Below are 16,379 nucleotides of genomic sequence, written 5' to 3'. Positions count from 1 at the left end.
TACTGGCTCTGCTCCACTTTATCATTTGTCTTTTACATCTCAAGCACACCCCCTTACATATCTAAGGAGAGTGTGTGTAAATATGTGAACACGTGTCTGATTGTGTCATTGTAAAGGGATTAACTGTGACCTTCCTTCCACCATCTTCATTTTATAAAGGTTGCAAGCTTCCAATTATTCAATATTAATGATGAACTCCAGAGCTAGCTGTACCCTTAGCTAAAGTGTCCCAATACTCCACATATTCCACAATATTGACATGTGCCCAACAATTTGGAAAACAGGTCAAATCTGATTTGAACAACAGTCCACTTAGCAAAGTGACAGAGGTGGTGTTGACATTGTCACCAAGTAGCAGTAACTCAGCCACATTCAGTAAGGGGCTCCACCTGGATCACCTAGCTCCAGGCCATGGACATAGGAACTGAATTCCAGGGGTGAGGTGAGAGTGACTGTCCGTGATATAAAAGCATTTGTCATCAAGAAACCCTGATGAAGCTGAAATCAGGGGGAAATGTTCCACTGATTGGAGTCATACCAGGCACAAAAGATAATGGTCGTAGCTGTTGGACGGCAATCATCTTAGTCTGAGGACATCATTGTGGGATTTCCTCAGGACTGCCTCTTGGGCCCACTGATTTTCGTCCGTTAATTGTTCCGCTATTTTCACACCCCAGCAATGTAGACCTACCCAGCCAAGCTAAAAACCCCCAAAGAACAGAAATTTTGAATCATTAAAGGAAGTTGATCAGCTTTGCCAGCTATAGACTGCCTCATGGAAGGAAATGTTCTCTTCCCCTGAGTTTTCAAATCAGCAAAGTTATCTCTGGGATTAACATACCTACACATACATCATGGCAGAAACAGCTTAATTTTTCATTACTAATAATGGAATTTAGGATCCTAATTAATGAATTATTGTCTGGATTCAGGCTTGTGAGAGTGCTAGTAATTGCTTATGAACACTTATTGCAAGAAAGAAAACCACTGGATTACATTATAGGAATGAATACTGTAACCTAGAATGTGCGACACTCAAGGACAATCACCACTTATACAGAAATTCGCTATTCTAAGTAAACTAAGTGTTCAATACTGTGCTTTCTTCAGCTGAAAGGTAGCTATATAGTCAAAGATAGTTCTAAGTATTCTACTTTAAATTTTTATATATTATTATATCCACCTTAAAACCTTTTTGGATATTAAAGCAAATAGGATTTAATGAAAAATGTACTTGCACCATTATATTTTATTGTTTGTCTCAGTCTTTGAACGGAATTAATGGTAAACTCAATTCTTTTGTGTCTTCAGATAGCTGACCAATGTCTGTGTGTGTGCTGATTTATTAACATCTACAGTCGGAGTCTATGACAGAGAGAGAGAGAAATGTTTTCATTGACCATTGTATTAACAAAAACAATTCTTAACTGTTTAAAACTCTCTATGAATGCTTGAAGTTTACTTTTTTTTTCATCTTACAGATGTTTGGCCATTTCCCAGTAGTGAGGCCTCCAATGTTCTCAGTGCTTCTATACACTATTCACTTTGGCAGGAAGAATAGAGGAACTGAATATTAGTTAAATGGAGAAAGACTGCAGAAAGTGGTGACATGGTGGGATTTGGGGGTCCTCGTGTATGAATCTCAAAAAGCTAGGAAACAAATCATAAGGTGATAGGGAAGGCAAACAGAATGTTGTTCTTTATTTCAAAGGGAATGGAGTATAAAAATAGGATGGTCTTGCTAAAACTATACAAGGTACTAGTTACACCACATCAGGACTACTGTAGGAGCAAATTACTGCTGATGCTAGAATCTGTACTGAAAACAAAAAATTGCTGGAGATCACAGCAGGCCAGACAGCATCCATGGAGAGAGAGCAAGCTAACGTTTCAGGTCTAAATGACTCTTTGTGTGAGGAATACTGTGACAGCTTTGGGCCTTTTAAGGAAAGATATCTAGCACTGGAGGCAACCTAGAGAAGGTTCACTTGTTTGAACCCAGGAACAGAGGGATTTCCTTATGAGGAGAGCTTGTGGATGTGAGTTTGCTCGCTGAGCTGGAAGGTTCATTTTCAGACGTTTCGTCACTTTTTAAAAAATTTTTTTTATTTGAAAAAATATACTTTATTCAAAAGATGTACAAAAAAAAAACATTTATACACCTACCCAGTCATGCAAGCCGCTCCGGCTTACCCAGGGGGTACGTACAACAACTAAAGGAAAAAAAAACAAACAAAGAAGAAGAAAAAAACAAAGCAAAGAAAATACCCCGGCAGTCGTCACCCCGCACAGTCCCCGTTGGCCCCCTGACCAGCTGGGGAAGGCGCCAGCTGGGTCCAGTTACCAGATAGGGCCCTTTTTTCTATTCTGGACGAGGGGTTTCATACGGTGGTCTTTCCCCACCGCGCCTTGGCGGCGGCTGTCCCAAGTTTCAGCGCGTCCCTCAGCACGTAGTCCTGGACCTTAGAGTGCGCCAGTCTGCAACATTCGGTCGGGGTCAGTTCTTTCAGCTGGCAGGCCAGCAAGTTGCGGGCAGACCAAAGAGCGTCTTTCACTGCATTGATGGTCCTCCAGGCGCAGTTGATGTTGGTCTCGGTGTGCGTCCCCGGAAACAGCCCGTAGAGCACGGAGTCCCGGGTCACGGAGCTGCTCGGGATGAACCTCGACAAATACCACTGCATCCCCCTCCAGACCTCCTGCGCATAGGCACACTCCAGAAGGAGGTGATCGGCAGTCTTGTCCCCGCCGCAGCCACCTTGAGGGCAGCGTGCGGTGGCACAGAGATTCCGAGCCCCTCCCACCGCCAGCCAAGCAATGTCCTTGTGCTTGTTTGAAAGTTCTGGTGATGAGGCATTCTGCCAAACGACTTTGGCAGTCTGCGTGGGGACCCACACGACGGGATCCGCCCTCTCCTTTTCCCGAAGGGTCTCGAGGATACTACGTGCTGACCACTGCCTGACGGCCTTGTAGTCAAAGGTGTTTCCTTTCAAAAATTTCTCCACGAAGGACAAGTGGTATGGAATGGTCCAACTACTCGGAGCGTTCTGTGGCAACGAGGCCAGGCCCTTCCTTCGCAACACCGGGGACAGGTAGAACCTCAGTAAGTAGTGACACTTGGTGTTTGCATACTGAGGATCTACACACAGCTCGATGCAGCCGCACACAAAGGTAGCCATCAGGGCGAGGGTGGCGTTCGGTACGCCCTTTCCCCCATTTTCCAGGTCTTTGTACATGGTATCTCTGCCGACCCGGTCCATCCTCGAACCCCAAAAGAAGTGGAAGATGGCCCGGGTGACCGCAGCGGCGCAGGTCCAGGGAATAGGCCAGGCCTGCGCCACATACAACAGTACCGAAAGCCCCTCGCACCTGACAACCAGGTTCTTACCCGTGATGGAGAGGGACCGGAGCGTCCACCTGCCCAGCTTCTGCTTCAATTTGGTGATACGCTCCTCCCAAGTCTTAGTGCACGCCCCAGCTCCACCAAACCAAACACCCAGCACCTTCAGGTAGTCTGTCCTGACGGTGAAGGGGATGAAGGAGCAGTCGTCCCAGTTCCCGAAGAACATGACCTCGCTCTTACCCCTATTGACTTTGGCACCCGAGGCCAGTTCAAACTGGCCGCAGATATCCAACAGCCTACTCACCGACCGACGATCGGTGCAGAAGACGGCGACATCGTCCATGTACAGGGAGGTCTTGACCTGAAGGCCTCCGCTGCCTGGGATAGTCACGCCCTTCAGGCTCACGTCCTTCCTGATGGATGCGGCGAAGGGCTCCACACAGCACACGAACAAGGCAGGAGAGAGCGGGCAGCCCTGCCTGACTCCAGATCTGACGGGAAAACTGTCCGATTCCCACCCATTGATCGAGACTGCACTAATGATGTTGGTGTAGAGCAGCCGGATCCAATTGCGGACGCCCTCCCCGAACCCCAATTTGGAGAGGACGTCCCTCATGTCAGCATGAGAGACCCTGTCGAAGGCCTTCTCTTGGTCCAGGCTGACGAGGCAGGTGTCCACCCGCCTGTCCTGTACGTAGGCGATCGTGTCCCTGATGAGTGTGAGGCTCTCAGCGATCTTCCTGCCCGGCACAGCACAGGTTTGGTCAGGGTGAATCACCGACTCCAGGACAGACCTGACCCGGTTGGCTATGATCTTGGCCAGAATTTTGTAGTCCACGTTCAATAGTGAAATGGGACGCCAATTCTTAATTTCTTCCCTCTCCCCCTTCCTCATGGACTTGCACATTTCCCCTGCCCGAAGTGCACTATCATACACCTCCAGCAGGTCCTGGCCAACCAGGTCCCACAGAGTGGAATACAGCTCGACCGGTAAGCCGTCACTCCTGGGAGTCCTATTCCTCTCCAAGGACTTGAGGGGTCTGGTCAGCTTGTCCAGGGATATTGGCCGGTCCAGCCACTCCCTCGTGCCATTGTCTAAGACCTCCGTGATAGACGACAGGAACGACTCAGAGGCCGTGCTGTCCGTGGGCTTCGTGTCGTACAGTCCGGCATAGAAGGATCTGCTGATCCTCAAAATATCGGGCCGAGACGACGTCACCGAGCCGTGTCCTCCTTCAGCCGGCTAAGCACAGTGCTCTCTTTGTGCACCTTCTGAAAGAAGAAACGCGAGCACATCTCGTCCTGCTCCATGAAGCGGACCCTGGACCGGAAGATTATCCTGGAGGCCTCCGCGGTGAAGAGCGAGGCTTGCTGGCCCCTCACCTCGCGGAGGTCCTCCGTGACATCGACCCCCATCAACTGCAGAAGGAGCAGGTTCTGCACCCTTTACTGGAAACGCGACAGCTTTCCCTGCCTCTCTCTCGCCTTCCGAACACCCTTGAGGACAAAGAACCTCTTGATGTTCTCCTTCACCGTCTCCCACCAGTCGCCCGGAGACTCAAAGAGGGGTTTCACGGTTCTCCAACCAGCGTACTCCCTCTTGAGCTCCTTGACGTTCTCTGGGGTCAACAGAGTCGTGTTGAGCTTCCACGTCCCCTTGCCGGCCAGCTGGTCGTCCTGTAAGTGACAGTCGGCCAGCAGGAGGCAGTGGTCAGAGAAAAACGCCGGCTCGACGCCGGTGGACCTGACCGAGAACGCCCGTGACACAAACAGGAAGTCTATCCTTGAGCGAATAGACCCGTCTGGCCACGACCAGGTGTACCTCCGCTGCACTCCGTCTGCAGGAGCGCTGAAGACGTCGAGCAGCTTGGCGTCCTTCACCGTGCCCATCAGGAATCTGGACGTGACGTCCAGTTGACTCCCCCCACCTGCTGTCCCCACGCCGGATCTTCCATCTGCATCGATGATGCAGTTGAAGTCTCCGCCTAGGATAACCGGCCTGGACATAGCCAGCAGGGGTGGAAGCCACTGCAGGACGGCCAACCGCTCACTCCGTACCGCTGGGGCGTATACGTTGATCAGCCTCGGGGAGTGTTCCTGTAGGTGACGTTAGCCACTAGGAGGCGCCCCCCCACCACCTCCTGAACTTGAGAGATGGTGAAATTGCGCCCCCGCAGCAGAATAGCCAGGCCTGAGGAGCGACAGTCATTACCCCCTGACCAGATCGAAGGCCCACAGGTCCAGGCGCCGGACCATTTCCCGTACCTGCTGAGGTGCGGTATCCCACACTCCTGCAGAAACAGGAGGTCCGCCCTAACGGTAGGCAGGTAGGCTAACGTGGACACACATCTTGCGGTGGACTTGACGCTGCGCACATTAATGCTCGCAACTCATACCCCCTATCTCTCCCTTCATGCGCATTGCTCGGGCTAACTGCTGGATGCTCTCTGGGCTCAGGAAACCGTCCGTGCTGCCTTCCGGGTGGCATCCCCCCGTCGGGGGTACAGAGGCAGGAGAGTCCGGCTCTGGGTCAGGCTGGGGACGCGCTGTTTCCTTCTTCCCGCCTGGAAGTTCCAGGGGGCCCTCCAGTGCCCCAGCGGCACGTGACTGGGTGTCAGAGGGAGCCTCAGGACGCCTCCCGTCACCTGGAAGCATGGTGCTGCTTTCCTTCTCCCTTGAGATCTTTAACTTCTGCTTCAGGCGGGCCCTCTCCGAATCCCCCTCGTCAGAGGAGCTCTGATAGCCCCCCTGTAGCTGCCTCTTCCCGCCTGATGGTTGCAGTTCCTGGGCCCGCCGACGCACCTTCCTCCTCGCTTTCCGGACCGTCGTCCACTCCCCTGGGTTGCCTGTCACCGCCTCCATCGACTCCGGGTTGTCGGGGCGGGGGAGCGGAGCCTGCAGGGGCGCTTTGCTGGCCTCGGGCCCATCCTGCGGGGCTGGGCCCTCCTGCACGACCTATCACCCATGCTTCTGCCCTTCCCTTCCCATCACACACAACGGCGTGATCGCGTTCCCCTTGTCCCCCTTTTTCATCCTATCAGCCTGTGCATTAAAAGGATCATTCTCTGCTACTTCAGATTTTCCGACATAACACCACCACCAAACACATCTTTCCTTCACTCCCTTGTCTGCTTTTAGCAGGGACCATTCTCTCTGGGACACCATAGTCCATTCCTTGACCACCAGCACCACACCCCCTTTTATTTTCTGTTCATTTTGTGGGAGATGGGCATCGCTGGCTGGGCCAGCATTTCTTGCCCAACCCTAGTTACCTTTGAGAAGGTGATGGTGAGTTGCCTTCTTGAACTGCTGCAGTCCTCCTGCTGTGGGTTGACCCACAACGCCATTAGGGAGGCAATTCCAGGATTTTTTGGCCCAGCGACTGTCAGGGAATGGCGCTATATTTCCAAGTCAGGATAATGAGTAACTTGGAGGGGAACCTGGAGGCAATGGTGTTCCCATATATCTGCTGCTCTTTTCCTTCTAGATGGAAGTGGTCGTGAGTTTGGATGGTGCTGTCTGAGGATCTTTGGTGAATTTCTGAAGTGCATCTTGTGGATAGTACATGCTGCTACTGAGCTTCAGTGGTGGAGGAAGTGAATGCTTGTGGCCAATCAAGTTGGTTGCTTTGTCCTGGATGGTGTCAAGCTTCTTGAGTGTTGTTGGGGCTGCACCCTCCAGGCAAGTGGGGAGTATTCCATCACACTCCTGACTTGTGCTGTGTAGATGGTGGACAGGCTTTGAGGTGTCAGGAGGTGAGTTACTCGCCGCAGTATTCCCAGCTTCTGGCCTGCTCTTGTAGCCACTCTGTTAATGTGGTGAGTCCAGTTGAACTTCTGGTCAATGGTAACCCCCAGGATGTTGATAGTGGGGGATTCGGTGATGGTAACACCATTGAATGTCAAGGGGCGGTGGTTAGATTGTCTCTTATTGGTGATGGTCAAGATCTGGCATTTGTGTGGCATGAACGTCTCTTGCCACATTTCAGCTCAAGCTTGAATATTGTCCAGATCATGTTGCATGTGAACATTGACTGCTTCTCTATGTGAGGAGTCACGAATGATGCCAAACATTGTGCAATCATTGGCGAACTTCCCCACTTCTGACCTTATGATGGGGGGGGGGAAGGTCATTGATGAAGCAGCTGAAGATGGTTGGGTCGAGGACGCTACCCTGGGGAGTAGCCAGGTGTAGCCAGACTGCACCTTCCCGGGTAGCAACAGAAGGTGCATGACCTACCCCTTCACATCCTTCCTGCTCACCGTCTAAGGGCCTAAACAGTCTTTCCAGGTGAAGCAGCATTTCATGTATACCTCCTCCAATCTGGGCTGTTGCGTTCGCTGGACCCAATGTGGCCTACGCTACATTGGAGAAACCAAACGCAGACTGAGTGACCAATTTGCACAACATCTCCAGTCCATGTGCAAGCACAACTCCCATCTTTCTGTAGCCTATCATTTTAACACAGCATCCTGCTCGCTTGCCCACTTATCTGTCCTAGATGTGCTGCAATGCTCCAGCAAATCACAGTGCAAACTGGAGGAACAACATCTTCAGATTAGGTTCTTTACAACCTTCTAGACTTAATGTTAAGTTCAACACCTTCAGATTGTGAATCCACTCCTATTCCTTTCTTCTTTTAGCTTTACTTGGTGACAGAGAATGAAACATGTCTTCCCTCTTTCACCCTCACTCCAGTGGGACCACCTGTACTTTCCCGTCTGGCAGTTAGACACACCCTTGTTCTGCCACTCTCACATTCCAGTCACTTAATCTGCTTTATCAACATCCTTTATCCCCCAGCCCATCATTACAGAAATGCTGCCCCCTCTACACTTCACGTCAGCTGTGATGAAGGGTCAACTAGACTCAGTGTTAACTTGCTTTCTCTCCATTGATTCTTCCTGACCCAGTCTGTTTTCCAGCACTTTGTTTTCACTACCACCACTATTGGCTCTGAGGACACAACATTATGTGCCAGCTTCAGGACAAATGGCATGAACTCGTCAGGGCTACTTCAACAGCACCCTCCAAATCCACAACCTCTCCTGCATAAAAGGGAACATTGCCATGTGAACATTTTCCTCCAAGTTATACAAAATCCAGATTTGCAACCATTTCACCACCTCTGTTGCTGGGGCAAACTCCTGGAATTCCCTCCCTGACAAACGAGTCTACCTACTCACATGGACTGAAACTGTAAAGGTGACAAAGTGTGAAGCTGGATGAACACAGCAGGCCAAGCAGCATCTCAGGAGCACAGATGCTGCTTGGCCTGCTGTGTCCATCCAGCTCCACACTTTGTTATCTTAGATTCTCCAGCAACTGCCGTTCCCATTATCTCTGATCACAACTGTAAAGGTGATTCACCACCATCATTGCCAATACAAGAGGAAAACAACAGTTATTTTGCCAGTGTCAATGAAGTTCACATCCCCTATGGAAATAAAAAAAGTTTTCTAATATCCAATACTTCTATTACCGATTCAGGAAATTGTTCAAATACAGTTTTCTTCCAGGATTATTTTATTCATTTGTGGAACGTTGGTGTTGCTGGCTGAACTTCTATTTATTGTCTATTCCTTGTTGCCCTGGAACAGGTCATACCCTGCGGTCTTCTTGAATTGCTGCAGTCCAGTTAGTTTACACAAAATAATATCTAGGAGATGAATTTTTAAAGACTCCAGGGCTATTCTATAGCGTGTTGGCAGCTCTGTCTGGCTGGAATTTGTTCCTTGGGTGATCTGTAAGCCAAGAGCTAGGGAACTAAAGCAAAGTATTGTGGCTGCTAGAAATAGACAAGAGACAATAGGTGCAGGAGTAGGCCATTCTGCCCCTTGAGCCAGCACCACCATTCATTATGATCATGGCTGATCATCCACAATCAGTATCCTGTTCCTGCCTTATCCCCATAACCCTTTATTCCACTATCTTTAAGAGCTCTATCCATCTCTTTCTTGAAAATATCCAAAGGCTTGGCCTCCACTGCCTTCTGGGGCAGAGCATTCCATATATCCACCACTCTCTGGGTGAAGAAGTTTCTCCTCAACTCTGTTCTAAATGGCCTACCCCTTATTTTTAAACTGTGTTCTCTGATTCTGGACTCCCCCATCAACGGAAACATGCTTCCTGCCTCCAGAGTGTTCAATCCAATCTGAGACAAAAGAAATCTGAGACAAAAAGGTCCAGGTAGAATTACGAAGATTCGAGTTTCCACGAAATCAAAGTCAATCTCGAGGGCACCGCTGCGTGCCCTCTGGAGAAAAACAACCACGGTGATATCAAAATAAAATTGTTTTGTTCTTTCAGTCTTTCATTTGTACTTCGAACATTTCTCTTTGAGAATGACAATGAAGCAGACAAACAGGAGGATGGAAGAACACAGCAGGCAGCCTCCTGTTTGTCTAGAGATAATGGGAACTGCAGATGCTGGAGATTCCAAGATAATAAAATGTGAGGCTGGATGAACACAGCAGGCCAAGCAGCATCTCAGGAGCACAAAAGCTGACGTTTCGGGCCTAGACCCTTCATCAGAGAGGGGGATGGGGGGAGGGAACTGGAATAAATAGGGGGAGGCGGACCGAAGATGGAGAGTAAAGAAGATAGGTGGAGAGAGTGTAGGTGGGGAGGTAGGGAGGGGATAGGTCAGTCCAGGGAAGACGGACAGGTCAAGGAGGTGGGATGAGGTTAGTAGGTAGCGGGGGGTGCGGCTTGGGGTGGGAGGAAGGGATGGGTGAGAGGAAGAACCGGTTAGGGAGGCAGAGACAGGTTGGACTGGTTTTGGGATGCAGTGGGTGGGGGGGAAGAGCTGGGCTGGTTGTGTGGTGCAGTGGGGGGAGGGGACGAACTGGGCTGGTGGAGGGGTGCTCTGAAAGGTAGCCTGAGATGGACATGTCACCAGGAGAGTGCGAGGGGGGAGTTAAAATAGTTGGCAACTGGAAGGTGTTGTTGATGATAGTGTACAGAGCTCAGGTGCTCCATGAATTGGTCACAAAGTCTGCGCTTGGCCTCACTGGTGTAGAGGAGGCCACATAAGGAGCAATGGATATAGCAGACCAGTTTGAAGGACCTACAGGTGAACCCCTGTCGGAAAAAAAAGAAAGTTTGCCTGGGGGCTTGGACAGAGGTGGGAGGGGAGGTGTAGGGGCAGGTGCTGGGTGTGGTGGGGCTGGTGGAGAGGATAAGGGAATCGTGGAGTTAGTGGTCCCTGTGAAACGAAGGTAGGGGTGGGGAGGGAAATATCTCTTTGGTAGTGGATTGCAGATGGTGGAAGTGACAGAGGATGATGTGCTGTTTGCGGAGGTTATTGGGATGGTATATGATGACCGGGGAATTGTGTCCTCATGTTTGTTGTGGGGAGTGCGTTTGAGGGCAGAAATGTGGAAATGCAAGAGTTGCTTTTGAAGGCATTGTGGATCACAGGTTGAGATGGCACAGCAAGATCCCAGTGATTCCAGTCTCAGCATAACACTGACAATCTCTCAGCAACATATCAGTTACAGATTGCCTTCAAAAGCAACTCTTGCATTTCCACATTTCTGCCCTCAAACACACTCCCCACAACAAACATGAGGACACAATTCCCCGGTCATCATATACCATCCCAATAGCCTCCGCAAACAGCACATCATCCTCTGTCACTTCCACCATCTGCAATCCACTACCAAAGAGATATTTCCCTCCCCACCCCTACCTTCGTTTCACAGGGACCACTAACTCCACGATTCCCTTATCCACTCCACACTCTCCACCAGCCCCACCACACCCAGCACCTGCCCCTACACCTCCCCTCCCACCTCTGTCCAAGCCCCCAGGCAAACTTTCTTTTTTTTCCGACAGGGGTTCACCTGTAGGTCCTTCAAACTGGTCTGCTATATCCATTGCTCCTTATGTGGCCTCCTCTACACCAGTGAGGCCAAGCGCAGACTTTGTGACCAATTCATGGAGCACCTGAGCTCTGTACACTATCATCAACAACACCTTCCAGTTGCCAACTATTTTAACTCCCCCCTCGCACTCTCCTGGTGACATGTCCATCTCAGGCTACCTTTCAGAGCACCCCTCCACCAGCCCAGTTCGTCCCCTCCCCCCACTGCACCACACAACCAGCCCAGCTCTTCCCCCCCACCCACTGCATCCCAAAACCAGTCCAACCTGTCTCTGCCTCCCTAACCGGTTCTTCCTCTCACCCATCCCTTCCTCCCACCCCAAGCCGCACCCCCCGCTACCTACTAACCTCATCCCACCTCCTTGACCTGTCCGTCTTCCCTGGACTGACCTATCCCCTCCCTACCTCCCCACCTACACTCTCTCCACCTATCTTCTTTACTCTCCATCTTCGGTCCGCCTCCCCCTATTTATTCCAGTTCCCTCCCCCCATCCCCCTCTCTGATGAAGGCTCCTGTTTGTCTATCTTGGATTCCAGCACCTGCAGCAATTTCTTTGTCCCTAGACAATGAAGCAGAACTGGTTTACAAGTTGGCATCTCACTGACGAGCACGGATTGGAACCCCTCAGACTTTCATCAAGCAGAAACATGAGCTAAATTCGACCCCACCTCCCTTTTATAAGCTCTCTTTTCTCAAAGATCAGTAACAGCTTCCACCTGTCTACAGAAGGGGATGCTCAGTGGAACAGTAGGCAGCAAGGACAGGTTTCTGGGGGAACGGTCTCCGGGTCGGAACTGGGCGACAAACCGGAAGTTTCCGTACCTCAGGACTCCGGGTGAGCGCACATCTGGCGTTGGTGGAGGAGGGGAGTTGTTGTTGAATGCGGACGGAGTTGGAATTGAACCCCAGTATGTCGTGTCTGCCGGGGTAAGTGGTGAACGGTGTGTGCATTTTGTGCTGAGATGCTGCCACTTCACACTGCTCTTGTGTGAAGTGGTAGTGTCTCTACCTTTACGCAAGGAGGCCCAGATACAAGTTCTACTTGCCCCAGGGGTGTGTCATAGCATCTTTGAACAGGTTTTCTAGAAAATAATTGCGACTTGCCTCTGTTCAGCCCTTGGAATGTGTCTAACTTTTGGGTGCTGCTGCTCATCCTTTATCACCAATCAAGAGGTTGTGTGCTGTCTGTTAGAATTTCCAATTAGCCACCCATTTCTGAGTTCTAAAGCTATATTAAATGTCAGACTTCCATTCCTGTTTTGCCATTAACACTTGGCATTACCTCCTCAGTCAGAAGGTTATGAATTTCAACTCCAACCTAGGTTATTAAACACAATATCTATGCTGATACTTCAGTACTGGAGTGCCATGCTGTCATCTTCTAACAGCTTCGTTTAAGTCCCATCCACCTTCTCAGGCAGATGTAAAAGACCCTAAGGTTCCATTTTATGAATTCTGAAGAAGCAACACTGGACCCAAACAGTAACCCTTCTTCATCTGTAAAGATGCTGCCACACCTGTTGTGTTTACTAGCAATCTCTGTTTTTGTTTCTATTTCAAGCAATAGCAAGAGAACTGTCTGGTGTCCTGGTCAATATTTATCACTCATCTAAGATTACAGGAAAAATGGCCCAGATTTTTGAAGTATGTAATAACAGTGAGACTATAAGTGCTGTTAAAGAATAAATCAGTTAGCAACTTCCAGCAACTGACTTCTTGAGTTGCCATGTTCCCTCATTAAGTTATTATACCCAAACAGTATGCAAAGATTCACTACTGAAATCTATGTAAGTGTATGAAGTTGTTCACTGAATATGTAAAAATGTTACTGCTGGTACATTCAGGTCTGTGCTTTTTTTATGTAAAATGTGTAAAAAGCAATAGTTACCACCAAACAATTTCTCTGAAATTTCAATTTAACTTTTTGAAGCATATCTTAAACTTTCATTAAGACTTTCACCCTCTTAATTCCAACACTTTATTTTGCTTTCTGTACAAAATTTTACAAATAATCATATTCTTTTGCATACTTCCTGGTTTAGATTCTGCATGTCTCAGAATGGATTCTTCAACTTGACAATTGGGTTGAAGAGTCAAGGTCTTATTGGCCTACTCGTTCAACAGATCCACTGTGCAGAAAGCTATGCTGTTTGAATACCTGATGATAAATTGTGATTCATAACTGAAGAAAGTTGTGGGCATCTGACAGTGTAGTGAATGACCAAACCATTCTTTACACACAGACTTCAAAATCCTGAGCCTTTGATCATTCCCGTGTTTGCTGGTTGTAGGATTTTGCTGTGTACAAATTGGCCGTCATATTTTCTGCATTACAAGAATGACTAAATTTCAAAAGAACTTTACTGATTGTAAAGCACTGTGAGATGTCTTTCACAATCTCAGAACAGTATATAATTGAGTTCTTCTTTCTCTGCTCAGGATGCAGCCACTATCTTTTATTGGTTAAAGTAAGAGTGACTGAGGATGAGGCCTCGGTTGCTGACCTGGGACGTAAAGGACACTCTGCTCCGAGTGCGTCACACAGTCGGCGAGCAATATTCCTCAGAGGCCAAGCTGCACGGCATTCGGGTGGAGGCTGAGGCACTCGACAGATCGTTCCTGGCAGCCCTCCGAACACAGGACCAGTTATTCCCTAACTATGGTGCAGGCCAGGGTGTGAGCTCCCAGAAGTGGTGGGTGGAAACAGTCAAACAGACGTTTCGGTTTTGTGGGGTGCGTGACGAACGGGTGCTGACTCCGCTGGCAGAGAACCTCTATCGTGGGTTCAGCAGCGCTAAGAACTGGGAGGTGTTTAATGACGTGAAGGACACCTTGATTCACTGTGACAGGCTGGGCATTCACATGGCAGTTATTTCCAACTTTGACCGCCGCCTGGAGCAGATTTTAACCAACTGCAACCTGCGGCAGCATTTCCAGTTTGTGCTCACGTCGGAGGATGTTGGAATAGCTAAGCCAGACCCTCGTATCTTTATTAAGGCCCTGGGCCTTGCCCAGGTACAGCCCAAACAGGCCACACATATAGGTGACAATGTGCAGAAGGATTATCTGGCAGCCAGGGCTGTGGGAATGGGGAGTTACCTGCTTTGCAGGGAGGAAGAACAACCTGCTGGGGCAGAAGGGCTAGTGCCCAAAGCTCACATTCTCCACTCTCTGCAGCAGTTGAGTGGCCTTCTGAAATAACTGCCTTGCTGTATGTGTGCCCAAAATCATCGTGACATTATTAAATGTACCACAGGAAAGGGAATGTTTTCACTGGAGATAATAAGAATTCTAATAGCTATCGTGGTGTTTAGTTTTACACTCTCTTCTGGAAGAGCTAGCAGTTGTGGGCTAATGAATTTGTACAAATGACTGTGATATATCATATGAGGGATTCTGTCTGCAGTCCCACTACATGCCTTCTCTGTGAAGACCTCACAGAAATTCTGAAGTGCTGTGCAAATGATATACTCCGTGGTGAAGTCTAGCATTTTCCAGATGCATCTTGTACATTAAGGTATTTTCAAAGAGGAGCTCAATAATTAATGTTTCACTGTGGTGACATGAGAATTTTTTTTCAGGATTCTGAAATAAAGTTTTTCTTCATGTTTTGATCACTTTGTCCTGTGTTTCATCTTACAGAACAGTATTTTGTCCAGAAACAGAAAATTGCTGGAAAATCCTAGCCCGTCTATGGAGAGAAAGCAGAGTTAATGTTTCAAATCCAGTGACTCTTTCAGAACTGAATTTTTCCAGCAACTTCTGTTTGTGTTTCTGATTTCCAGCATCCACTTGTTTTTTTTTTCTGTTTAGTGTTCTGTTCAGATTCGGGTCTTTTACTGTGCACCTCAGTAGGATGAAGTGACAGAAGTGAGAGATATGTCAAATATCAAATGGCATGTACACTAATGTGGAAATGAATGAGGAAGAACTGTGGATGCCGGAATTGCTGTCCTGTCAACAGTATATGTCGTGATAGCACTGTGAATACACAGTGAGGGGGAGGCCTGTTCAATGAGTTTAGCAGGGCTGAGTGTGAGTGTATGGTGTAGAAGAAGGAAGATCCACCATTGAGCTGACTGGTTCACAAAACAACTGAAGCCAGAATGAAATACTGCTAATTGTCTTGAAAGAATTCTGTCTCCCTGGTGTTGTCTCTATTTGAATGTTTGTAAGCTCCAGAACTGAGTTTTTGAACCCATGCACTCTCATCTCTAAATATCCCTATCTTCACCCCTGCTTCAGCTCCTCAGTACATGAAACCCATGCCTTCATTACCTCCACTGAAATTATTCCAAGTTTCAGCTGGCCAGTATCCCAGCCTCCAGTCTCTCTCAATTTCTGATCAGGAATTCTGCTACCCATATCATAACATTTGCAAGGTTTTGTTCACACTCATGTTGAACTATAATAGTTCATGTATACCCTATCTTAAAATGTCATGTCTCTCCAAACTTTTCCAGTTCTATAACTTTGAGAATACTGCTTCCTCCTAATTTCATCTGGTAAGGCTCCTGTGAAGCAGCATGGAATGTTTCACTAAATGTTTTGAATAAATGGATGTTGACATTGTGGCTGTGAAATTTGACAGAGAAATTGGGACAGGCTCATTGCACAACGTTGCTTATTGCCCCTTGCTGTGACAAAACACAAGAAAAACTTTTATTAAATCCAATGCTGTCCTTAAAGTCTTTATCTCAATGCCAAGTGTCTGGGAAAGGTGACTGACTTTAAATACTGTGGTGATTCAGAAAGTGACTACACTGAGGACTTTAATAAGCTGCAATGTCACAGCCATTTAATAAAGAAACTGCTCATCACGCTTTATTTTAGCACATGGAGGCAATGGTAGGTTGTAGTTTTGAAACATTCACCCTCATTTAACAGGTTATTTCCTACATGGAGGATGAGATTAGTCAAATGAATCATACTTACTTCAGGAGTAGGTGTTGTGGAGGTAATGTCATTGGTTTATTCATCCAGAGATCTTAATTAATGCCCTGGACCATCAGTGATTACCATAAAACCCGTCTAACTCAGTGATGTTCTTTAGGGAAGGAAATCTTCCTTCTTTACCTGGCCTGGACTATATGTGAATCCAAATTCACAGGAACGTAACTGACTGTTAACTACACTGAAATGGCTGGACA

The 16,379-nt window shown here is 48.3% G+C and overlaps 1 protein-coding gene across 1 annotated transcript; it reads left to right on the top strand.

The window, feature by feature from the left end:
- Positions 1-11,722: 11,722 nt before the first annotated feature.
- On the top strand, positions 11,723-14,843 carry hdhd3 (haloacid dehalogenase-like hydrolase domain containing 3). The gene is made up of 2 exons (XM_048558962.2): positions 11,723-12,156; positions 13,669-14,843. Exon 2 carries the CDS (start codon positions 13,714-13,716, stop codon positions 14,428-14,430), a length of 717 nt encoding a protein of 238 aa, XP_048414919.2. The 5' UTR covers positions 11,723-12,156; positions 13,669-13,713; the 3' UTR covers positions 14,431-14,843.
- The last annotated feature ends 1,536 nt before the right edge of the window (positions 14,844-16,379 follow it).

The sequence above is a fragment of the Stegostoma tigrinum genome, chromosome 29 (genome assembly GCF_030684315.1).
Source record: "Stegostoma tigrinum isolate sSteTig4 chromosome 29, sSteTig4.hap1, whole genome shotgun sequence".
In the NCBI taxonomy this organism is placed as follows: Eukaryota; Metazoa; Chordata; class Chondrichthyes; order Orectolobiformes; family Stegostomatidae; genus Stegostoma; species Stegostoma tigrinum.
This window is presented reverse-complemented; position numbering and strand designations above follow the sequence as displayed.

Bases quoted from the DNA above. Each gene is read 5' to 3' on its own strand.
- hdhd3 (XM_048558962.2), top strand. From the start codon at position 13,714: ATGAGGCCTCGGTTGCTGACCTGGGACGTAAAGGACACTCTGCTCCGA.